General features: G+C 44.3%; 1 protein-coding gene across 5 annotated transcripts in view; it reads left to right on the forward strand.

The window, feature by feature from the left end:
• RD3 (RD3 regulator of GUCY2D) overlaps positions 1–23,072 on the forward strand; it is a 68,451-nt gene extending 45,379 nt beyond the window's left edge. For 2 of the 5 annotated variants that reach the window (XM_039381410.1, XM_027723707.2), the window contains exons 2-3: positions 10,481–10,795; positions 19,006–23,072. In XM_039381410.1, the coding sequence (XP_039237344.1) occupies positions 10,500–10,795; positions 19,006–19,303 (594 nt within the window). In that variant the 5' untranslated portion in view covers positions 10,481–10,499 and the 3' untranslated portion in view covers positions 19,304–23,072. Of the gene's footprint in view, positions 1–7; positions 217–391; positions 539–6,163; positions 6,388–8,335; positions 8,462–10,480; positions 10,796–19,005 lie in introns of those variants that run through there. The other 3 variants (XM_027723703.2, XM_027723708.2, XM_027723709.2) reach the window with 3 other exon arrangements.
• Positions 23,073–26,253: the final 3,181 nt, after the last annotated feature.

Consider the following 26,253-nt stretch of genomic DNA (forward strand, 5'->3'; position numbering starts at 1 on the left):
TTCCCGCCGTGCCGGCGGTGGGGTTTTGGCCGCCCAGCCCGAGGGGCTTCTGTGCCCGCCGCCCTCCGCCGGGGACAGCGCCGGGACAGCCCTGGGGCACCGAGCCGGGGGGGCGACGGCCGGGGGGCGAAGGGAGCAAATGCCGCTTTACCGCATTCAGAAAGTCCCAGTGCTGTGAAGTACGTTCATTTCTTCAAAGTGCCGACTCAGCTGCAGGTTAGAAAACCCCACAAAGTTTTCATGTTTTGAAAGGACTTTTAAGCAGGTGCCGAAGTCTGGCTAAGCCGAGAGGTGCCAGCTCTTTGCCGGGTGACTGTGTCCGTGGAAGTACTGGACCAAGCCCTAATCGCTCAAAAGCACTGCCGTAAGCCCAGCTGTTATCCCTCGTCACCAAGGCTAATCCATGCCCCACTGTGGGTTTAAGCTTGCTGTGCCAGTTTAGAGGGCTTGACTTCAAGCCACGTCCTCTTTCTGGTACCCTCTCCGCTCGCTCCGTGTCCGTCTGTCCGCACAAGCAGCGGGAGCGCTGGTGCCAAAGGTGAGGCGGGATGGGTGGGCAGGGAAGGGGGTCAGGGTGCTCGGACAGCTCTCCCAGGCTGGGATCGGGCACGGCTGCCTGCATGGATAAGCACTGGGTAACTGGTTACGTAAAGAACAGGCAGTTGAGGAGGAAAGCATGGTTTGTGCTGCCTTATGCATATGACACTTTTAAAATCTCTTAGATTAGACACCTGCCCTACTAAGTATCTTCAGTGGGGAGGTCCAGTATTTGGGGTACCCAGCCAGGTAGCACTAACATCAATCAGATAGCTCTGGAGTTATGGCAGTGTAACTAAGAATAGACTACACCGTACATCTCTTAAAGCTAACACATTAATTAAAATCTGTCTCAAGACAGCACTGTTCACTGCTTATATGACAGCTCTCTCTATACCCACAGCTGGGACATACAGCTACTGCAGGGCAAAAAGCATGAGCTTTCCCAGAGCTGCTCACAATGCTGTAAGTGATCTCAACAAAGACAGGCTTAAGTTTTCAAACTGTAAATTTAGCTTTCTTCTTTTGTGTGCTAATTTTACAACGGTGAGTATTTTTAAGTAACTCCTGTCACAAGGATGAAGCTTTAACACTGGTCCTAGTATTCTCCAGTACAGAGAAAACTCTCACTAGAGGCTTAGTTCTGCAGTGAATCGAGCCAGAGTGAGACTTTGGGGGTCTTCAATCAATTGTCTTCCTGGTAGATACTGTAACTATGGTTCAGTACTGGACAGAAATGTAAAGAAATCTGTTAAAATGGATTCTCACCTTATGATGCAATGAGTTACTTCTGCTTTCACGGAAGAATTAGTCCTCAATCTGGATGGAGAATGCATGCCTCACCCACCTGTTTTCACAGCACTTAGTCTGGTCTATGCCACAATATATGATTAAAAAAAAAACTTCAGAGAACCTGATGAGAGGTGAAATATCCTTTTGGATCTGAGTTTCAAACTCTTTCTGTAATTCTATAGATATAAGTATTTACAGTGGATGACAGCATTAGAAGCTTCAGTCTGTGACATTACTTGCTTTATTGCAGTAATACCTTTTCTTTTTGTGGTTTGAATAACGTTAATAACAGGAAGGCTATGGGTCTGTGTTACCTTCTGAACTGTCATTTACATGGCTGAATGAATGGTGAAGAATACTTTAGGTCCCTCTGTCCTGACTGGAAACTTGGCTTTGTAGTCTGCAGAGATCAAAGCAAGATATAGAACTGAAGGTGTGTTTGATCCATCACGGCAAGACCTGAGCAATATATACGAGTTTTAATAACAAGTTAGGCAAACAGAGCAATTCAGTGTGTTTTAACTTCCTGGCTTCTGTAAGTCTAGAAAACAGTTTAGTGGAAGTTGTATATAACAGAGTGTTTTTATGGCTGCTACTAGAAACATTGTTTAAGGAATGAGTGGGAATTTGGCATGATAATAGTCCTGTTTCTCAACAAATAGAACTCATGTGCTCTGATAAGGAGACAAACTGTAAAATGCTGCTGTGCTTCATAAGTACATTTGAGTAGCACCCACCCTTTTGCTTCTGCAGCTAACTCAAAGATTATCTTCTGTAGAGTCCCAGCCATCAGTAGAGCTCCAGGCTATTGCGCCCTTCCTCACTCTTTCTTTAAGATCTGCAGCCTGGATTTTCATCTGGAGTTAATCAACACAGCTTTCATTTATTTCAGTAGGGCAAATCTGTTTTCTATTAGTGCAGCTTTACTGTAGATCACAAAGCTGTACCAGTTGACCAGCTACGTTTTCTCATCATGTTTTGGCTAGGGATTGAAAAACACCTTTCTCATTCATACTGAGCTTGGGGTGCAGTTCGTGCTGAATTCTTGTTCCTTTACCCCTCTTGCAAGCAAAATGCAGATGTATAATGCATCAGGTAGACTTGTTTGCTAAAAGATTGAAGCTCTAAGAATGGGTTACACACTACATAAATGCTGAGGAGTGAGAGAAGTTTCTGTCTTGTAGCACCTTGTGGTACTCTCTGACTGCCTGGTTTACCTCTCTGTCTGTCTGGTTTACCTAGTGGTGATTTTTACAGTCACTCACCTTCACTAAAGGCTTAAGTGACTTGTAACTCTGTGGTAATTACACCAGACACAGAGCCAGCCCATTTCTATAGTGCTGACAATGCAAAGTCTGCTGGAGAAAAGCGCATGCAGGAACGAGAGTACATGCTGAAGGGCAGCACGGTTCTCACATATTTCTGAGCGCACTTGTCCCTCAGAAGCAGACCCGGGCAGCAGCAGGAGCTGTCAGCCTGTGGCAGGCAGGTCAGACCATGAGCACTGCCCTTTTAGGGGCAGACAGGCATTACCTGGCATGCAAGGGCCTGCTGGCTGCCACAGTGCCCTGTCACAGCTGGCTCACTCTTGGATGCTGCTGTGAGGTGCTTTTTGCTACCCTTAAACGCCTGCAGCCATGAAGACTTGTCAATAAATAATGCAGCATTTAAAGCCTTAGCTCGACCCCCGGCACTTCTCTTTTTCAAAACTCCTTGCTACTTGTAACAGGGTCATGTGCCTGGATACGTTTTAACCACTGAGATTTTTCAGGTTTTTTAGTCCAGAAATAGCTTGTGTCCATCACAACAGGGAATCAGTATGCTTACAAAGCAAAACACAGGTTCTCTGCTGCGGTCTATAAGCAGACTCCTGAGTGTCCTCAAAAGTTCTCTCTCTATTCTACAGGTCAGAACGAGGAATGCTAGTGTGTTAATATAATTATATTGGCATTGCTTTTAAATTTCTTGATTGAAAAGCCCTACCTACTGCTTTTCCAGCATTAATTGCCTCGTAGCATCTCAGACTGAGGTTATAATAATTTCCACTGAGATTACAATTGCATGGTAAGTAGCTGTAAACACCTTAGACTTCTATGTCACTAAACAAGAAAGACAGATAGGAAGTAGGATTTTTTTAGTATTCCGATAAGGTAAAAGTCTCTGTATGGAGCCAATAATGGTAAGTAATGGCAAAAAAAAAAATCATAGAATCATAGAATATCCTGAGTTGGAAGGAACCCCCAAGGATCACTGAAGTCCAGCTCCTGGCCTCTGCACAGGACAGTCCCAAGAGTCACACCATGTGCCTGAGAGTATCATCCAAACGCTTCTCGAACTCCGTGAGGCTTGGTGCTGTGACCACCTCCCTGGGGAGCCTGTTCCAGTGCCCAACCATCCTCTGGGTGCAGAATGTTTTCCTAATATCCACACTAAACCTCTCCTGACACAACTTCAGGCCATTCCCTCCGGTCTTGCCACTTCCAGAGAGAAGAGATCAGTGTCTCTTCTGCCCTCTGCTGACCCTTATGAGGAAGGTGTAAACTGCTGTGAGGTCTCCCCTCAGTCTCCTCTTCTCCAGGCTGAACAAACCAGAAAGTGGTGGAGAAGAGAGAACAGGGATTCTTTCACAAAGCTATGGTGGACTATATAAATAAAACTGAGAAGGTGTTGGCAGCAGTTTCTTAATTAGAACTTGCTAAGATTCTTTGGAACAGAATTAAAATATCTTTGTCCCAAGAGAAACAGAATTTGAGATTCATCTTTGATGCTGTCACTACTTAATGCTACTTCCTGCAGGTATGGCCAGCAGCATAGCCATGACCGCAATTTCTGCCTGAGCAGCTTGTTAAACATTGCATCAGTTAGCATGTACAGAATTCAGAGATGGGTGTAGCCAAATCAACTTTAGTATACCTATGAGTTGCAGTCCAGGGAGATATTAGATACCCTTCACTATCTGAAGGACACTGGACTTTCTTGGATAGAGTAATCCAAACCTTACTTAGGAAGTAAATCATTTAAAACAAAGTTTAATATGCTTCACAGTTTCGCATCATCTCTTTTCCCTGTGACTGCATGTCTTTTAAAAAGTACAATTATGAGCAGAATTTGGGGATGGAGCTTGTCCCACTTATTTTAAAAATAATTTTCATTGTTTGTTACCCTCTGATCTGGCATGTATGGAAAAAGGCTAAGCGGGTATCTTGCATGAACAAATTCTGCTCTCTCTGACTGTAGTAGGAAGGACCTACCACCCACAAGAAGGGAGAGAAGGCATTTCCCAGCTCCTCAGCCCCTTTTGTTGGTATGCTTTTACTGGATGACAGTGGATTTCCCAGGAATCTATCTATAGCCAGCTGAGTGACAATCTTTCTATTGACATCCCTGGACTTTGGATTAGATTTGAAGCCCCTTAAGACTTCTCCTCCTGCTCTGACACAACTACCACACCTCTAAGGCTCTCGAGAGTCACTGAGGATGGTCAGCAGTACTTCTGGACTGACAGATTGTGAAGGCAAAGACAAACCACAGGAGACTTGTCAAACCAAGGACATACCTTTATAGAGAGTCCAGCTGTATTCTCATTTTTTTTTCAGAAATGCACATTTCCCACCCTCTGCCTACATTTTTCTTGTCCTCGAGGGTGTTGCAATCTGGGAACCAGGAAAAGGATCAATGGAAAAGGAATTTTTTATTCTCAGAAGTTCATTTTCTATACACTAAACAGGCCCTGCTGATTGACTCATGTTTTACAGAAAGCAGCCCTGCTGTAACAAGTCTTAGCAAGTGGTGATCTAGCCCACAAGAGCCTGAAGGAGACTGATGTCTGTAGGGTTGTATGAACAGCCTCTAGCTGGCCAAAGAACAGCCAGAGAGAAGGTTAAGGAAACATACTCCCTTTGTTGGAAAAAGAGCTAGGAAAGGCTGAACTCCTGTTTTAGGAAGGTGAAAAAACAGATAAGGCATGTGAATGTTGATATTTCTGATGATTCTTTGGTGCATTCTCTGGAACAAGAAGAAATCACATGGGGAAATATGGGAGAAGGTAAAAAAGTGGAAGATAAGGTGAAATTGTACAGAACATGCCCTGAGAAAAGAATGGGAAAGCTGTAAAGTACATGAGGAGAAAAACGCAGGAATTGCTGACAGCGTAGAGAACAAAAAGGAGTTTTGAAGGAAGGCAAAGCTAACAGGAAACTTTTCCCTGAAAAAGTCTCAGAGGGACTTAACTAACAATCGTTAATATTTGAAGCAACCCTCCAGAGGCTGTGAGAGAAAGTAAGATATTCCAGACCTCAACATAGCCAAGGTAAATATGTGCTTAACTCTGTGAGGTGCTTGGTCAGACTTGCAATCAACACTGTGAGGGGAAGGCTTGTCTTCTAGGCAAAGGTCTAGGGTCAATAAGACCAAAGTCTTGAAACCCAGATCTGTTTCTGGAGTGGAACACACATAAACCCCTTCAAAATTTTGCTTAAATAACACCAGAGGAATTTATCAACTGGATTGTATCACCTCCCAGGATAGCCTCTTACAAGGAATCAGGAAATGGACTAATTGTACAACAGAAAGATGTGTATTCAGCTGGGACAATATCTCTTTTTAAAAATAATTTTAATGTGGTTGCTTGCAAAGTGTAAATTTGTCCTTTTCTCCATTAAGATGGTCAGGCTGTAACTTCTGCCTTCCTTTAGTTGTCCATATCCTGCTGACAGTCCTTCCAGTTTTTCCAAATAGGAAAGCCATTTTGAGTCAGTTAATGATTAGCCTGCCTGTGAACTTCAATTTAAAAACAGCAGGCACAATTAATGGAGCCCACAGTGTTTTCTGCAGGCTGCAAAGGGCAGTAGTGGGTAGAGTGGTGGCTTGTTGAGCCTGCTAAATAGAGATGGCCACTTGCCAGCTCTCAAAGAGAGGAGATGATGGATGAGAGATGGGGACGGAAACAATCTCATACAAACAAGACTCCCTTAGGAACAGCCAGCACAAGCTGCCAGTGTGCATGAAATGCTTGCAGGGGATTTTCCTTCATTTGAAAATAGGCCATTTCAGCTGCAGGTGAGTGCTTTCCTTCCTTTATATCTTCTTCTGTGGAAGCAGATTTTTTAATGTCAGACAAGTGGAAGTCCCATTCAGAGTCTGTGGCATTCATGTTCCCACACCAAAAGCAAATCTGCCTGGTACCTCTACTTTATGAAAGCTCTGTGACTGGGCAAGGCTCAGGTTCAGCAGGCCTTGCTCAGACAAGGTATGCAAAATATTTTTCTGTTTATCTTCTGCAGTACTAGTGCTAGGTGAAATGGTTCTCATACAGAATGCCTTGCTTTGAGACAGACCTATGAGAAAAAAACACATAAAGGCAGTAAGAACAGCCCAGAATCATGTGAAAGCCAGGGATGTCAAATTAGACCCCAAGTCTCCTTGCTCTCTGTCCTGGTCTGCCAAATAATTTCCCCTCTTGCTCCTCTTCTAATGAAACAGCTGGTGAGGTAGGAATAGCTGGAAGGGCATTCTTCAGCTTCACACTTGTACTGATTGCCCCCTAGTGCCCCTGAAGTCAAAGGAGTTAAATCAATGCGAGACCAGGTCATAGCCAGAATAAGCCCAAAGTAAGCTACCACTTTGCTGGTAAAATAGAGAAGGGCATGCTCACCTTCATCACATGAAGGCACAAATGGAAATAATAATGGTACTTTAATTGGTCAGGTACCTGTAAAAGCTTACAAAATATTGCTGTTGTCACAGAAGCTGAAAAGGAACAGGAGACTTTAAATTATTTACAACAGCTTGTGACCTGTTATGCTCCTCAACTTCGTTAGCAGGGCTCACCTATGCGATATACAAGGGGTGATGAGACCGAGGAAAAGGTCTTCAGTTTTAAAGATCTCCATCCTTATTAATGCATAATGGTGAGTGGAGGCCACCATGCAGCAAGATCCAGGTACATGTTGGAATGGTGGGATCATGGAGTTGAGGCTGTCAGCACATCAGTTCCAACCTGAGTTCGTTCATGTGTCTTGGACAAGTAAGTCAGTGGCAGGATAGCCAGAGCACTGTGTGGTGATTTGAGAGTTGTTAACTGGAGTCACCCTGGTGATAAAAACAAATGAAAGGGCCTGCTGCTCCTCCTCCTCCAGAGCACAGAAATGAGACAGGAGCAGGATTACTTCCAGCAGCTGCTGACTGTGACTGCTGTCATAAGGATAATCATAGCTGATGCTCCAGGGCAAAGCCAGTTACAGCGATCTCTCATGTATAAGCGCTGCAAAGTAGCAAAGGTGTTAATGTTTACACAGTCTCAGGAGAGCACCTGCAGCCTTACACACCAAGGTAGCTACATCTGTGACCTGTTGAAATTTTCAGCCCTTTTATGTCTTTCTTCTGAAGAAACTGGTATTGCTTGCTGGGAGAAGTAGGATATAGGATTAGGGAAACTAGTCCTTTGGTGCAGTTTGGCAAACTTCCTGATTCTGGAAAAGCCTAAGCGTTAGACCCTGAAATAATTTCAGACTTGGGCATTGTACAGACTATCCAGGTTTTTGGAGCATTTTTCTTTAATGATGTGATGTATTTATATGGTATGAACATTTTTGAAAGAGAACAAGGCTACATTACGACAAGTGATAAAGGCATGAAAGCAACTTTTCCTCACATTGAGGGCAGAACCCTACTGATCATTTCTCATCCAAGGAGTCTGGGAGCTCGTGGCTCTCAGCTCTAGCGGGAGTATTGTGTAGTTATGAGCTTCTGGTGATTTGCATTGTTACTAAAGGCCCTAGACCCCAGTGTGAAAACTTAAATCAAAAGCATATTTTTCTCCATTTTATGCCTGCCTTTGTGTGTGTGTCTCAATAATGAGGATTTGCTCAGGCCCTGCAGAATCAGACTCTTTAATCCGTTGCCCTCATGTTAACTTTTGACGCCATGCCCTGATTGGGCTGCTGCCAGGAGTAGCCTTTCTGTAATCCCAGCTGCAATCATTGTTTGTGCCACCCCTTCTCCCTAGGGGCGAATGGAAGGGAGCAACAAGGCACGTAAGCGCACTGTGTGAAGAAACAGATGCTGTTTTGCTCCTGTTCGGGTCCCTAGTGCCTGCTTTGGATTCCATTGTGTTTAAATACAAGTACAATAGGTAATAACTTTGTTCCATCCATTGTCCTCCTGAAGGGACAACATGAAGGGACTGGCTGGGTGGGGAGTTAATTCCATCTTTTTCTGAGCTGATTGATGCAATTTGATCTGTCTTCTAAGTGCTGGGTAATGCCCCAGAGGTAGAAACCTCTTACTTAGAAGTAATAACAGTTTAAACCTTGGTATTGCTTGTACTTCCATCTCAGACCAGCCTCAGTTCCCTTGCCACTGATGGTAGTGCTGAAGGAATGCTCTTGCAGTAAAGCTGATAGTTGGACTTCAGTCTACAGAAGGTGATGTAGCCTCCCCTGCATTCAACAACATATTTGCTAAATAATGGTTAAAGCTCTTTCTGGCCTTGTAGCTAATGCTCCTGTGGGTACTACCCAATATGGGTGAGCTCTGCTGCTTATGTTACAGCAGCAAACCTACCCAGGTGTGTTTGGTGGGAGTGGCAAGGTTCTGGGGTGGAGGGGGGGGGCTACAGCAACAGCTTCTGTGAGAAGCTTCTCCTGTGTCCAACAAAGCCAAAGCCAGGCTCCAAGGTGCACCCACCACTAGCCAAGGCTGAGCCCATCAGTCCAGGTGGGAGCACCTCTGGGATAACAGATTTAAGAAGCAGAGGAGAAAAAAAGAGCAATAGCAGCTAGGAGACAAGAGTAAGAATATGGGAATGCAACAGCTCTGCAGACCCCAAGGTCAGCACAGAAGGAGGTGGAGAAGGTGCTCCAGGCACCAGAGAAGGGGAAGGCCATGATGAGGCAGCTGTGCCCCTCCAGAGCATGGAGGTCTACGGTGGAGCTGATATCCACCTGCAGCCCCTGGGGGACCACACGCCAGAGCAGGGGGATGCCCAAAGGAGGCTGTGACCCTGTGAGAAGCCCATGCTGGAGCAGGCTTCTGACAGGACCTGTGGCCTCATGGAGAGAGGAGCCCCCACTGGAGCAGGTTTGATAGAGGACTCGTGACCGGGGGGTCAACCATGCTGGAGCAGTCAGTTCCTAAAGGACTGCACCCTGTGGAAGGGACACACACTGGAGCAGTTCATGAAGAACTGTAGCCTGTGGGGAGGACTCACATTGGAGAAATTCATGGAGAACTGTCTTTCATGGGAGGAAACCCATACTGGAGCAGGGGAAACGTGAGGAGCCACCCCCTGAGGAGGAAGGAGCCGCAGAAACAACACGTGGCGAACTGACAGCAACCCCCACTCCCCACTCCCCTATGCTGCTGCATGGGGGGAGGTAGAGACTTCATGAGTAAAGTAGAGCCCAAGAATAAGAAAGGGGTGGGAGGAAGGTATTTTAAGGTTTCATTTTATTTCTCATTATCTTACTGTGATTTGATTTGTAATAAACTAATTTACCCAAGCTGAGTCTGTTTTGCACATGACAGTAATTGCTGAGTGATCTCTCCCTGTCCTTTTCTCAGCTCACAAGCCTGTCTCCCCTGTCTAGCTGAGGAGTGATAAAGCAGCTTTGGTGGGGTCTTGGTGGACACTGGGGTCAACCCACCACACGGGTCACCCATCCTGCCTCCTCCCTAAGGATCTCCTGGCTAGAATGTACCTCCCAGCAATAGTTTGGCTCCATGCATTGATTTTTCATATGTAGGGTTGCTGCAAGCTTGTGCCCTCCCATAAGGGTACAGACAGGCAAGCCCTAGCCCCAGCTCTTGTCTGTGGGCAGGAGAAGGCTTTCCCAGCCTAGCCTGGAGGGAGCAAAGTATCCTTGTAACCTGACTTAAGGTGTAAGAACCATGACTCATTTTAATTACATGGTGAGTGGAAGTTAAGGGGATGGTGCCTCTTCACCCTTTGTCTCACCCTCTGCACAAGTTGGCTGCTGTGGGTGAGATTTCTCAAGGTGCCCAGCACCAATTATTTCCAAGTGGCTAATCCAGTAGCAATTTTAGGTGAACAACAGACTGGGGGGTATGTGGGGCAGCATGTTCTCGGCTGAGGTTGTTGATGATGGCACTGTTCTTTTTCTCTCCTTCCCTACCCTCAACCCACTCCCAGTGAAGACACACAGAGCACTATGTCACTGGCATCCTGGTTCAGGTGGAATGAGCCCCCAAGCCGCATTTCCCAGAGGAACCCCACAGAAATGGTGGTTGAAACGCTGATGATGGAGCTGAGCTGGCAGATCAAGCAGGCAGAGAAGCAGCAGCGAGAGCGGGAGAATGAATATCGCAAGATCAAGACTGGGGTGGACTACGGCTGGCTGGTCAGCTATCCAAAACACAACTATGATATCAGCCCAGGAGAGCGGCTGCAGTTGGAGGATATGTGTGCCAAAATACATCCTTCCTACTGTGGGCCTGTCATAGTCAGGTACAGTAAAAGATGTGATGATACAGACCTTTCCTTTCCCCTTTTCCTCCATATGATATGCAAAGAGGGAATGAGAGTTGCCAGGACCAACAGAACCAAAACTTGGCATCCTGTATGATAAGTTCTGCTGGGACAGTGTCTTTGTGGAAGAAGGGAAATCTAATGTTTTAAGTCAGTTTAACACGACATTATTTCCTCCAAGTTACTAAATGCCATCTCCCCCTGAGACTGGCTTGAGTACTTTATGCTCCTGAACAGTCAGAGCAGCTTTATCTTGTCTGATGAAAAGTCACCATTTCAGTATTGTGATGGCTTTTGCTTCAGACTTTAGAATCTTGGAGAAATTGAGGTTGAGAGAGACCTCTGGAGGTATGTACTTTGACCTCCTACTCAGAGTAGGGCCAACTTCAAAGTTAGATCAGGTCGCTCAGGGCCTTGTCCTGTCCACTGTTGAATATATCCAAGGGTGAAGATTCCACTCCTTTGGTGTTTATCCACTCTCACTGGAGCCTTCATTCCTTGATTTAGGCTGTCCAGTAGGTCTATTGAGGCATTCGTCCTCAGTGTCCAAACTAGCCAAAAGGTGCTATTATTTTTTTTCAGCCTGTGAGCCAGGTATTCCCAGAGAAATGAGGGACTTGTGTCTCCCTCCTCTGCCCCCTCCACATCCTTGACATGGAGCGGGATGCAGGTGGGGCATGAGGTTGGATTGAACAGCTAAGTGGTGCTTCTGACTTCTGCAGTGTGGATGTAAACAGGACTTGCTGTTGAGCCTTTCAAGTGCTAGACATAGGATTGCTGCTTGCCAGCTGAGTGACCTTTTGTGGAAATGCCTTTAGAATCTCACCTAATTCTGCCTTAGCATCCAAACTGGAAGGGAGGGGTGTGGCTCTTTTTCTTTTGAGGTGGCTGTTGTAAGTTAAACCCTTACTTGCACTTAGCACAGTGCAAGTGACAAATAGTGACTCTGAAGCCCACCTTAGCCAAAGCAAAGCTGTGAAATGGACCTTTATAATCAAATTCCCCTGTTCCAACATGTTCTTCAGTTAGGATTAGAAGGCAGTCCTTGCAGGCCATATACAAGGGGGGTCTCAGCACTCTGCAGTCCCTCACTGCATATGCTGACACCTGTTTTCCCTTGAAAAAATGAATCTACAGTGCTTGAACTACAACTGTAAAAGCACTGGAGTAGCCAGGAAAGGATGCCAAAGCTACCTCTCTAGCCCTGGGGCTGAATCTTAGAAGCAAGCCGGTGCAGGCCTTGTTGAAAAGAGGGCCATGGTGTCAGAATCAGAGATCGCTCAGTGGCCAAGTTCTCTCCACTAAAAGTTTGCTGGGCAGCACCTCCCTTGTATTTGTATAACTCCAAGCTATGCTGTAAACAAGCCACTCCAAATCCCTTGGGGTTCAGAGTTATTTTCACCATCCCCAGGGTCACTGAGCGGGGCCTGTCTGGCAAACAGGTTATTTCCATGAGAGCAAGCTTCAGCTGCAGGAGCTGGGAGGCCCCAAGGTTCATCATCTTCTTTGGAAAAGTATTAAGCTGAGCCACATACAACTTGCTCTGCTATTTTTTAATTTTTAATTTTTATTTTAACTGAAATAGATCATGCAAGATGTGTGATTTCAGTGCAGCTTGTAGTGTCGTTCACTGTTCAGGATTTGGCATACTGCTGGCAGTAGATAAACGTACTCAGCAATGCTGGTGGGCTCTATGTGGGCATGATTGAAAAAGGCTAAAACCATCCTCTTAAAATTCTTACAAATTGCTATTGTGGGCTATCATAAGTTGTGTTACAGCATGATTCAAGAAGTGGCATGTTTTTGTTCCATACTACAGAGTTTGCGTGGTTCGCAGAGCCACGTAACAAAATGAGGCTTCCATAACTTTAGTTGTGTACTGGTTTAAGAGTTAACCAGCAGGGGAAATGAACTCAACTCAAAGGAGAGATTATAAGTCAGAATAACAATTTACTAAAATAATACAGTAAGTACAATCATACAAACAAACAATTGGTCTTAACCCACAAAACCCAAATGTATAACCCAGTACCCTGGGGCATGAACAACGTGGTGTTCCTTGGGCCCCGCTTGAGTCCAAAGTAAAGGGAGAGGGGAAGAACCTGCTGGTGGGAGAGCTGTTGCAGTCTGGTCAAAAGTGGTGATTGCAGTCCAGTGGTGGTCTAAGTCTGGTTGAGAGCGATGAGCTGCAGTCTTCCTCTGGATCCCACGAGTGGGTTAAAAATGTTCCAAGACTCCAAGATTATATATCCTCCAGTCCAGGCAGGAATGCTCAGTACTTCCCTCAGGGCGGGGAGTTCCACAAAGGGTGTGAGGACAAGAGCATCCTCCTATCTCACAGACCTCTTAACACCTAGTTTATAGCCTGAGGAGTCAGGCTCTATGGGCAGAGGGTGCGAATAGTCTATTGACAACAGTTTCTGGGAAATGGCATGGAAGGCTATAGAATACACAGTTTTGGGTTACACCCATACCATGATGAACTGGTCTCAGCTGTCCTAACTAGGACAAGTTGGTTCAATTCCACAATTGAGAAGGGAAAAATCATAGCCACAAAAACGGTGGAACTGGATTGGGTCAAATGTCTGAATGGTCTGATGTGCAGACTGTGTGTGAGAGTGGCCAGTAGCATCAGTGTAAGGAAAATAGTAAAGAACAAGGCAAGCAAATCCAACGGTACAGGCGATTACAATACCTTATATACAGCATCCAACTAATTGTGCCTTGTAACTGGGAGACTTTTGGAGCCAGAAGTGGACTTTTGGTCCATAATTGGCTGTTGTGACTTTTTCTTTCAGTAGTTTGTTTAGGCTGTGGGGGCTCTTCTCTTTTTGAATACAAGTAAACTTTTAGCATTTGTGGCACCCTGTGGAAGAGTTCCACTCCTGAACTACAACTCTGCTGTAAAAAACTGTGTTTTGCTTGTCTTTAACTCATATGTCCTAGTTTTATTCAATAATCCTTTCATCTTGTGTTGGAAATGTAAACAGTTGATCCCTCGTCTTTTATAACTTTCTAACCGAGAGCTCTGTGATTCCAAGAAATCCTCATTGCTGACATGGAAACAAAGAAAAATAATGGGGCTTGCCATGTTAGGAGCTGAAAATGTACAGGAGAAAGAAGGAACATGCAATTTAATTGAAAGACAGCCAAAATTGGACAAATGCTCTTCTCAGAAAGCGAGATAAGCTAGAGATTTTAGTAACTTCCCCAAAATTCCACAAGATGAGTATAATAGCAATTCAACGGAAACCTCTACATTTCCAGTGAAGTAGTTTAATAACAAGATCATTGCACCACTGATGTTTCCTCTTGAATACTCTATGACTTCGTAATATGCAGCAACTTCTAGAAAAATCTTCCACAAAAAACCCCCATCTATGAGCTTGCACTTGGAAATTGAAATGCAGAGTGTGTACCCTACTGAAGTCCTTGGTTCTGACTGAAATAGTAAGCTTGATCCTTTCCCTTCCCTTTTAGGCATTTGAAGAGCTGAAGTCCTTTTTGATGTACTTGGCAAACATGCAATACTTAAATAACACAAGTAGCAGGCAACTTGCAAGACAGCAGTTTGTTTTGTTTGTGTCATGCAAGGTCTCCTTTCTGAGACTGAGCTCAGAGTCAAAGCTAGAACAAAAAATTTTTGTATGGGTTGTCAGAGATGTCACTTCATTCTCCAAAGGTCTAAATGATATCCAAATTGTCCTTTTCTGTGGCTACAGTCTCATCTACTGAGAGGTAAAATTTCTATAAATTTGTTTCTTTAAATGTGGGAGAGGCTGGAAAGGAGCACTTCACAAATGAAAGGGTTTTTTTCACAGCCAGTTTGCTAATTTTGTATTTCAGGTCAATAGAAACCTCTCTTTGAGTCTGCTGGAACTCTGGAAGGATTCAAATACACTGCAAATACCATCAGACATCTGGAGACTCTGATTTACCTCATGCAAATAAAGCTATTGCATTCAGGAGTAACTTAGCTTTAGGTTACTGGGTTGGAGATCACTGACTATTTAAAATTAAATCCTGGAACCATTTGAAGGAAATGACAGTGAGGCCTTTGGTACCTGACTGCCATGGTTAAATTGAACAAGTAGACTAGTAGGTAACAAGTAGGTTACCAATACAAAACTCTAGATTTTTGCCATCTTAACTCAGAGCTTTAGCCCTAATCAGAGTTAGTGAAGGTCTCTTTAATTTCTTTTGGTTTCAGCAAAAGTGAAACAGTGGGTTTTTGTTCTTCTCTGCCCAGAGGGAAACAAAAAAACCCCACTAATACTGAAATGTAAACCTGCATTTTGGTGACCCAGGTTGTTATTAATATCACAGGCTAAGGACTGTAATTTTCTAAGGTTTGTGTATAGCTGAAGCGGCTTTCCTAGTATGCTTGAAGACAAATGACTAAAATCAAAAATGGATTTATTTACAATTATGAGCTTAAGTTTGAGGTGATGTGATATAAGTGTTGCAATTAGTGTGAATACCATAATTCTTTAGGAGTCAAGGAGCCTTCTCTAGCAAAGCTGTTCACAGTGTTACACTATAACCAGAATTCCTGTTCAAAATTCAGGAGTCAGCAGCTAATTATTAGCACTAAGCACCCCACATTTTCTTTGAATTACTAAATCCACTTAGAGGTCCCAATTCAGCCAGGCACTCAGGAATACACTGAACTATAAGCATATTGTTTAAGTCCATGGACTGCCATTGGATTTAACAGGTCTTTAAAGTTCAGGCTGTACTTAGGGAACCCTCCGTACTGGGGACCTACGGAATAACATAGGCAGGTGACAGCGCTTTAAAAAAGCAGTGCCAGTACGAGCCAAGTGCAGCCAGATTCTTAAAATCTTTAAGAAACAGAAGGGTCACAATTTGAAAAACAAATTTGTTTCAATCGTGATTAAAACGCTGCCTGGACTGGGGAATGTGCTCATCCCTATGTATGCCTATAGATCTGCCCCAGGCTTCCCGTGCTGGTTCAAGGTGAGTTTTGTTGACAGTCATGTCTGCGTGACTTGCATAATGTCTTACAGGCTACCAGCAGTCTCACAGCTTGTGTCACAAGATAGATAGGTAATGCTTTTATGATGAATAAGGAAACCCTGTTGAGGCATTTCTAGATATGGTTGTGCAGTTGCCTAGTTTGAAACTGTTCCATGCAAAAGCATAAGGGTGTTAACCTGTGCTAGAAGATAAGTGAGCCTTGTGCAATTTTGTGTGCTAAATTCCACTGAGCAGCTTTGAGTGGAGTTTGTTTGCCAAGGTGAAAGCCCATATCCCTTGATTCCAGTGGTTTTGCTGTGTTTATACATTGGGTGTTCTGTGCAGAGAGCAGACTGATGGATCATCCAGCACACCAAATGGCTTTCATTGATAAGCGGGTAAGATGGCTTTGGTTATGTGTAGGTGTCTGCAGCAAACATCATCTGTCCTCTGATAGACAGACTGGTTTAGCTACACCCTCAGCCCTGAAAGCCTGTCCATCTTTTCCGCTGAGAAATATCTGTGGTGTGCACACCTTTTGGACTTCCTACACAGGCTGCCCCTTACACAAACGTGCCAGTACTGAAGTTAGGTGAGCATTAATAAAAGGATAAAGTAGTTCATCTTATTAGGGGACAGAAAAGGCTCCCCTTTCCCTTCTCCATCAGAATGTGAGTGGCTTTTCATTGGGTGACTAGCAGACAACCTTTTGGATTGCTTTCTCTTTGTTTCTTAGACCTGCTTAAATCCATATGAAGTAGTTTCGATGTTGGTCCTGATAAGTCAGAGGTAAATAACAGCAGAGTTCACAAAACTATTCTTACTGTCCTAGCTAAGAAGAGTGCAAACAGGCAGATAGCTGTGAAGGTGGAAAGTTACTCTGATTCTAGAAAACTATTTCAGCTAAATTGGTTGGGAGTGTTATTAGCAACACAAGGCACAACCATTAGAGCTCTGTGCTATCAACCCACCCAATTTCCTCTCTTGTTCCCAGAGCCAGTCACTGGTCCAGTAATAGCCTGACACATGCTGCTACCTGCTCCGGAGTCACAATCCAGCAGTATGACACACAACCTCTAAAACCAGAGGCAGTGATGGGGCCTTTTGGGTGCACAATTGTCAATAGAAAAAAGGAGAATGTACTGATATATACAGGCATAAAATATGACAGCACCTCTCTTTAAAATACACATGGAGATAAAATGATGGACTGACTCATTTAGTTCACCTCTGCAATAAAAATCCTTTGAAGGTGCTTTCCCTGGTATAATAATAATAATGTTGTGAAGACTTGGGCTTCCATGCATTTATCTGTCTATACTTCAAATAGGATAAAAGGAAAAATATATTTATTGTGAAAACTGCATTTTAGGCTCTTTGATAACACAACTGAAGTGCCTCCTCAAAAGGCAGAGAGGATGTTTGCAATGTGCAGCAAATCCCTGTTACCACTGTTGTGTGCTTACCCTCAGCAAGACCTAGTCTCTTGCATTTACAGGCTGTTTGGCATCACTGTGTAAGTATTTATGTACCACTATGAACTACAGTGCCTCAGAGGCTTTTTGCACCCAAATGTTCAAAGTTTAAAAGGTTTTGGTGAGGGGAGGGAGACTAAGAATTCATCCAAAGCAACTGAAATAGCTTAATGCTGGAAGGGGCTTGTGACTTCTGCTGACACCGAGTTCCCTCAGGAAGCAATACTGACTGGTGTCTCCACAGCTGGATATGTAGCTGCCAGTACCTGCTGGGAGAGAAAGGCACTGAACTATTTGGGATACAGCATGATGTCAAGATATATGTCCAACAATAGGCCTCAGCAGTAAGAGTCAAAATACATAAATGCACAAAAAGTCTTTTTGGTTTCTCTCTGGCTTTCTTTCTGTCCTTATTATCTTGGGTACCCTTTGGCACACCATTAAGTAGTGCAATGCTATATGTGCTAAACTCCCTGTTACATTCCTAGGCCTTACCAAAAAACCAAGAGTCAATATCTTCTTCTACCTGCTTCTGATGTATTAGGCTTATTTAAATACAGCCCTACTGTTTTCCATCCTTGTTAAGTTCTGTTGCAGAAAAATATCAGAATGCTTACCGACCTTATACACTTTAGCTTCCATGAAATACAAATACCTGCATTCTAATGAAGTAATAGTTCAGCTCTCTGTCTGCTTGTAGGTGTAATTTTTATAGTAAGAAGTGAATATTTATTAGAAGAGTACCCATATTACCCTCTGTCATAAATACATACTGTTACAGAACAATTAGCATATCTACATGACTGCTGTGTGAGCCTAGGGAGCGGATCCCTCACTCTCCAGGCTGGGGACCAAGTCACCCAACGAAGTGTCAGCAATGGCATGCTCTCTTCATTGCCTGGCCAGTGGCCCACTCAGCGGCTTCATGAAAACTATCCTGCTCTGCATCTCATCTTCCTCACCTGCAAAATAAACAGTGGTGATTCTTTTCACTTCCTTGGTATTAAGCTAGCTTAGTAAATCTCAAAAAAGGCACTGAAGTAATTCACAGTTATCTAATTAGATACAACACCATGCTGATAATGAACTGAGCCAGTTCATTATCTTACAGAAATCCATTGAAAGATGAAATACCACTTCACTGAACGTTAGATATTGAAAGACTACCAAACAAAGAAGAGTTTTACTGGATTTTTTTTTGTCTAATGGTCATTGGGTAATGGTAGGGGGAAGAAGCACTGGAAAAAGGGGAAGTCTAGTGGGCCTTTCCTTGGTCTACCCTCAGCTTCTGGTAAGCTGCAGTTAAGGGACTACTCGAGCAAGGATTTGCATTTGGACAATCATATTTAATCAGTGCTGATGGGGACATTTTCCATAAACTTCTCTAATAATTTTGTTTCTTAGCTATTGATAGCACTGAGTTCTGGTTTAATAGGTATTATGTGAAAGAGCACTTCCTTCTGTTTCAAACTTGCCTTCTAGCTTTGTTTGGTTCTCCCAACTATCTTTTGTGCTTATAAGAAACAGTGATTCATTGCTTCCTTACATTCCATGGCTTGCTTGTGATTTTAGAGACCTTGAGCATATCTTCATGGCCCCTCCCTGTTGTTGTTCCCTTCAGTCCAGAAAGTCCCATTTAGCAGGAAAGTGCGAGTTCCAAGCCTAGACAGGGATTTGGCAGCAATCCGTAAATTGATGTTTTTAATCAAAGCTGTGCCTTGACTGTGCTTTCAGATTCCGGCAAGTTGTTGCTGAATATGAACCAGAAGCACAGGAAGTATCCCGGCTCTTCCGGTCTGTCCTGCAGGAAGCTGCTGAGAAGATCAAAGAGGAGGAAGAAGCCAAGAAGCTTGCCAGGCAATGGAACACAAAGAACAGAACCAGCCTCTCCTTAGCAACATTTAAATCTCGGTCCAGGATTTCCCCGTTCATCAGTGATATCAAGACCATCTCCGAGGATGTGGAACGGGGCACCCAGCCCACCAGAAGGGTTTGGAGCATGCCAGAATTTCGGCACACCAAGGATTTCTGACTCTATACTGAATAAGGTTTTTAGACAGTGATCTTCCAAAAATCCCAGCTAACCCTTTTTTAGCTCTACTGTTCCTTCTTTGTTCCAGCTCTCTCTTCCTGCCTATCTCTGTCTTGGAAGCTGTGTCCATAGTAACTGCAGCTGATGCCTGCAGCGGATGATACAATTTATTACCAAACATGGTAGCCTTTCCTTTAATTTAGTAGCTATTCAGTAACCTTAAGGGCAAGGCTCACTTACTATCTCATTTTTATTACTGCTCTTTTGTGGAAAATGAATTAGTTTTGCTATGTCTGTCTTTTCCCTTTCCCCTCCAGCCTGGATGTAGTTATCTATAAAAACTTTTGGCTCGAGCCACTGAGAGCTGCTGCCTGGACCAATCTTGCTGAGGGCAAGACAGCCACTTAAATGAGTGAGGCTTGCAGGATCAGGCTTGTGAGGTAAAGCTAGTATCTGATTTGGAACTGAACTTCCTTTTCCAACTAATAGCCTTCCTCAGTGCTACAACAAACTTCACAGGTAACCTCAGCACTGCTCTTGATCCACTTTTTGCTGACAGTTCACAATCCAACCTGGTAGAAAGAGACCCAGGCTTTTTGAGATTAAAGACCAATATTATTCCACAGCAACCAGTTTATGCACGTTCAGGTTTCTTCGGTATTTTCTCTTTTGTGCAGGCAGAACCCCATGAACCTTGCACCTGCAGAGTAGATAGAAATTGAACAACCTGCTATGTAGATACACAGGTGGATACCTCGGAGCTGTGTCAAATGCTGTTGTGGGTCCTCAGAGTTCTGCTGCTAAGGTCAGTGCTCCACCCCACACACCAGTAATAAATCAGTAGGTTGAAATGAATGTTTATGGCCAAGCCTGAAAGAGTACTGAAGGAGAGTATTCCTGTACAGAGAAGGATGAAGGGACTCAGCATTCATTCCTAGGGCTCTTTGTACAGTAGCAACAGGTGAGATCATTTGAACAGCTTGCTGCTGTGAGTGTCTGAAGGGCTCTGGCAGATGAATGTTCTGCTGAGAGCTTGAAGAAGCAGGAAAATGCCATTAAGGAAAAGCTGCTAGGGCCCTAAGTCAGCATCTGTAGGAAGAGCTCTCACCAGCAGAGGAAACAGGACAGTGCACTGTGAAAGTCACGGGTCCGGAAGAGAACCCAAGGGCTAGGATGCTTTGTGGTGACCAATGGAAGATGGGGAAGTAAGAGAGGGATTGTATGACTGGCTTTTGGGGAATCATCCCAGTGGGGTATAGCCTCCTGGAGGACCCTGTAGCTTTGTTGTTCTTTTGTCTGTTTCCAGCTCTTTTCCCTGGGGATCTTTGCAACAGCATGTGGGTTCTACGGCCAAGAGAAAACCCTTTGAAGCTGTGCCAACTCTGGGAAGAATTCCAGTGCATGAGATCTATCCTAGAGTAGAAATGTGTGGTTTCTTCCAGAGATGGGGGAAGGCAGAATAAAACAAAGATCAAGATCAAACCCTTAAGAGCTCTCTAAGACTGTGAGATTCTGGCTCTTCCTCTCTCCCCTCTGGGCTATGTAAGATTGAAGACAAGGCTTTCTTACTAGCACCAGGCTGTAGTTTCTTGTCCCTTGGTAAACACTGCTGCCAGCAACCCTCCTAGGGACAGATAGCAGAAGCTCACCTTGGGGCTTCCAAATACAGCATCCACTTTGGGACAAGCTATTTCAACTCTAGGTCAGTGAGGGAGAGTTTAAAGCCTTCCAACAATCAGCTTAGTGTTTTTCAGCCATATGTCCTTGTGAAGTAATGTGATTGTGTATATGAAGTAAAAACAAAGGCTTGAGATACTTAGCATAGCCTTAGCTGTCTAGAAGATGTAGGATCTCTAGCAAGGGATCACCACAATTTTCAGAAAAATTCTTGTTTGGAAAAAAGTCAGCCTTTTTTTTTTTTTTAATATATTTGCAAGCCACTGTATGCTACTGAAGGCCGAGATGAGTTCGTGAATTTCCTGCTACAGCGCTGCAGTCATTTTATTTGCACTTATGTTCTATTTGACACTTTCAGTATTGACTGTATTGATGTGATGTTTGATGGACTGCTGGGAGACGTGGGACATTTTGACACACTGACATAAAGCTCTTTGTTACACTACAGTGTCAACAGTGTGCTCACTCTTTCTTAAGGAAAATCAGGAGTAACAAACTTCCCTACACCAATGTACAAAGACAAGGAATCACCTGAAGGGTGTTCACACTGTCACAGCAGCCTGTGATCACGCCGTGCCCTTCAGCTAGCAGATACCATTCTCCATACCAACTTCCAGCTAGCAGATACCATTCTCCTGCAAGAGCCAGCCAAGGGAGACAAATCTGATCTTTGGTGAAAACCCTGCATGTTACGGAGGCCAGACTGTGGCAGTGCTTGTGACAGCGGTTTTGTTTCAACTTACCCAGCATTTCTAATTCCACAACAAAATGTAATCCAAACTTATAAACAGTATCACTCTCCCTGTACTGTTTCTGCAGGTTACACTGTGTGATCTGATGGCAAAGGGATATTCGGATACCAAGCTATGAGAGTTCTATTCTCACTCCATGTTATGTAGTACTCTTAAAGGGATAGAAGTACTACCACGTTCACCTGTGGCCAGCTGTTTGGAGACTGACTGTGATCTTCTGCACTGTATGTGCAGCAGCAGGTACTGAAGCAGAGCTGGAGAAGTGGTTTGGATATACGACTGTTGCACTCTGCTTGTGGTGCTCCTTTTCCTTAGGAATGCTGTAGACTGAACCATAAAAGAGCCTTCGGTCACAGCATGTAGCAACAACTACCCACTCATGTTTGCCTTGTCCTAATTCCACATTTCTGTGTGGCTAAATTAGCATCTTAGTTCAAATCAGGAGCATGAAACTCCTAACTGTCCCCACCTACTGTGCTATGGTCCATGGCACTGGGCACACACAGTGGGCAAACAAGATTGCTTTTGGCTGAAGCTAACCCAAATGATCCAGGTGGCTCACAGCTCCATAAAGCTGGACTAATGGTGGTCTGAAATAAACCCTCACAAAACTTATGTAGAGTGAACATCAGGTCATCACTGATAACTGTCTGACTCTACAGCTCTGCTCCTCCTGGGCTGCACTACCTACTAGCATAGAAAAACTAAACAAAACATTTCTACACAGCCCTAATGGGACCCTCTGATCTGTTCTTAGCACCTCCCTAGAGCTAGTCCAGTGTCTTAATTCTTTAAGAAGAATAAAAAGTGAACTAGCAGCACATCATCATTAACGTACAAAAGTGAACTGAACAATAATTATTCTAAATCCTCAAAGATTCTCTTGAAACTGAGCAAGGATTTTGGTATCAGCTCAGAGCATTGCTGTTGGCCCACTGCTGATAGCATTGTGCTGCCCAGAGGACACTGTCACACCCAGCAAAAAGCAGTCCTAGACTTGCTATACATTCTAATAAGTAACAGCAGCAGCTCAGTTGCACTGCTGGGCTTCCAAGGGCTAACACTTCTCAGAGGCACTACTCACCTGAGGGAGGCTGGGCAGCCCTGCTTCTGGGGCTTCTACAGACGGGCCTTGTCAGGAGGCTGTGGCAGCCAGCAGAGGTGTGCAGTGCAGGAGGTGAGTCTCCTCACCCATGTCGGCTCATAGTTCAGGCAGCTGTCACGCCACAGGGAACTGGAGTAAGCTCTGCGGGAAATACCTGTCTGCTGACATTGCACTGTTTATATATTTCATCATGGAACCTTGGAGAATTAAAGCAAAGCTGTGGAATATAAACCAACTGATTTGTACTTGTTGTCTTTAATTAAAGATCTCCTGAAATATAACCTGTTTGCATCTAGCCAAACGCAACAGCTGCTCCTCTGCCCTACTCTAATGTGTGTGTATCAAAGGAGGAAGGCAAGAATGGTAAAGGTGCTTGATCTAAGCAAAAAAACCCATCCTCTCTCTACAGGCTACAAATACAACTGCTCATCTTCCATCTTGCTACCTCTACAAACAGATCTCAAGATACAAGGTTTTAAATAACCAAGATTGAGCAATTGCAAAGGTCTGAAATTCTCAGAAGCTACATGATTTACAGATACAAGCTTGAAATCATCAACATGCTTCCAAGCACGTCTTACATTAACCAGTATTACCACAAAATGAGAAGATGTAAGTGACAAAATGGATGTTTTGTCACCAGGTATTTTTGAGTCACTCCATTGATTCCATACCTGATCCTGGGTACTAGAACACCTTAATATCATCAGATGGTCCCAGATGACTCAGGACTCCCTCTGCTAAGCATCATACATGCAAAGTATGCATGTATCCCCTTAACAAAGGGGAATTTTTTTTTCCCCACACAAAGTATTACTGAAGCATGGATTGCATTGCTTGGCACACTCTGGTGATCAGATAGATGAGTGGTTCCAAAAGGGGACTGTGTGAGTACAGAGGGTTAGTAAACCACAGTGGTTTAGATGCAGCCTATAGCACAGGGCTTAAGCTACTCCTTGACAGAAGCTGTGGACAAGCAAATCTGTGTTGTTGCTTACACTACTTCCCCCAAACATTGCTATAGGCCTCTCTCAGAAGGAAAACTACAGACAGGTTGACTGGATGGTCATTCTGATATTCCTGTGTTCTGCTATACCTCTCTGACGAAGGACATGGCACTGTAGTTTTGCCCAAAAAGCATTCTGAGAAGCACAGTCACAGCCTTTTTGGTTGTGCCCTGCCACAGAGGAAGGGCTATTAGGCCTCCCTCAGTTCTACCCACCTGTGACAGACAGAGACATCATAATCTTGGTGCCTGCCTTTCCCTGGTACTGCCATCTGTGCTGTGGGCTGTTGGCACAAGGACCTCTTGTTCTCTTTGCATAATCAGAGAAACCATGTTTTGAGCTGGTTTACATCAGGAAGATACTATGCTGGCCTTGAATGCTGGGTCTTGGGCCCAGGTCTCCCAATGACTACTATGTACTTCCTGTGCAGTTGTGCACAAAGATATTCTCAGATTAAGGGAAAATCCTCACAGGATGAGAGCTTAAAAACACAAGAGAAAGGTGAGGAAAAGGGATACAAGAAGCTCAGTGGATTATGTGGTGATTTACAGTTATCTGTGTACACTGTATACTTCATAAAATTATGAATTTTTAGCGTCCTGGCTAGATAACCAGATCATAGCATCTTAGCTTTCTATTTCAGTCAAAATCTATATTCTGGCACTGGTATTTAAGAGATGGAGAAGAGCCAGGTGCAATTTCTGAAGAACTCAGCAGCCCCAGGCAGGGTGGTGCAAGAACACCTGGTCCTTCCAGGTCCCTACTGGCTCTCCATAACTCGCTCCTGTTGCATTCAGCTACCGAGAAGTTAAAGGCTTCCTTCTGCCTTTGGCACGCAAGCACCAGCAGAAGAGTTTATTGTCTGTCCTCAGCACAGCCAAGGGCAAGAAATGAACAAAGACTGGATTAAATTCATAGGACAGCAGTAACAAATGTTCCCCATAAACAAGCATAATTAGGTATTTGCAGGCTAATTAAAGGGTTTCAGAATAAGAAAGTGCAAAGCCAACGTCCAAAGGTAAAAACAAAATAGATTTTCCGTAACATTCCAGCTGGGCAGCAATGCCACCTACTGGCAGATATCCTACCACCGACTAACCAGGGAATAGGCAGCTGCTTTCTAACCAGGCCTCTCCTGAGAAATTCCTCACTCTGGCACTACTGCTGTCTCACACCGCTGTCACCCAGAGAGCAGCGCGCGAGCGGAGAGCAAAATGAACACAACTAGTGTTAGCCCTGGTGTTTAGTGCCTCACTGGAGAGGTCAGCGTGCCGGTATGGGAACAGCTGTCATCTTAAACATTGTGCCTCTCAGACTGGATATTAATGTGTTCTTCATGCTGGTTGAAAGGCCTCAAAACATGCCTTCGTAGACCCCTCAGCACCATGTCCTGCTTGTCCCTCAGACAACACTAGATGTGTCATACTCCTTGGGAATCATAATTTAAGACCAAAATGAACAGGCAGGAAAATAACCCCTGTTGTCAACAGCCAAATACATCACGATCTGTGCTTTGGACAGTAATTTTGATGATTAATTTTGTCCACAGATGGAACTAGGTGGCTGGGTGCTTGCCAGTAATTTTAAGCAGCAGCTCCTCAAAAGCTCATCCCCCTGCAGCTTCAAGTACAACCAAGTAGCAGGCTGGAGGGTTCCCAGGTGTGCCCAAGACCTCATTCCTTCAGAAGAACCCAATACCCTGTAAAGTTCAGCCATTTCATGGAGTCCTCAAATCACAGTGGAGCTCCCCACCTTGAGAGCTGAACTGGAACCGTGGAGACTAAATATGCACAGCAAAGATCATGAGTTTTACACATCAAAGGACATCAGAGCTCCATTCAGCTGTCAGGGCCCATGCCACACCAGGGCAGGTTTGGCAGGTGATCCCAGGACAAGCCACTTAGCCTCTCTGACCTCTGCTCTTCCCCTCTGTATAGAGCTCGCTCAGATTTTCCTGCTACAGAGGATGACTGGGAAGCTCATACATTCCTGCAGCATGAAACACCCAGGTACCTCAAAACAGCACAACTTGCCCAAGTTTAATCATACTAAATAATGAAGAGTTACCACAATTGCAGATCCATCTCAGTTCTGCAGGATGATACACCTTAGTTCCATGGAGCCAGATTCTTTCAAGACAAAGTGGCATTTATACACATTTCCTCAGCTTCATCTCTTCTACATTTTTGTGTGGGCAAAAGAGTGAATTTCAAGCAAACCATAAAGGAAACGAGTAACAAAGAATCACAGTGTCTTCTGTTTCTGGAATTTCTGTTGTCAGAAAAATTCAGCTGTTCTGACTCCCAGAATGGAAAATGGTACAGGGACACAGAAAGTTGAGTGTGATAGCGAAGACTGTCACACACACACACACACAAGGTAGTTTTTCATCAATTATTCATCATTTTA

Source organism: Pipra filicauda, unplaced genomic scaffold, assembly GCF_003945595.2.
Source record: "Pipra filicauda isolate LSUMZ 115617 unplaced genomic scaffold, ASM394559v2 scaffold221_size1283894_pilon, whole genome shotgun sequence".
Taxonomy (NCBI): Eukaryota; Metazoa; Chordata; class Aves; order Passeriformes; family Pipridae; genus Pipra; species Pipra filicauda.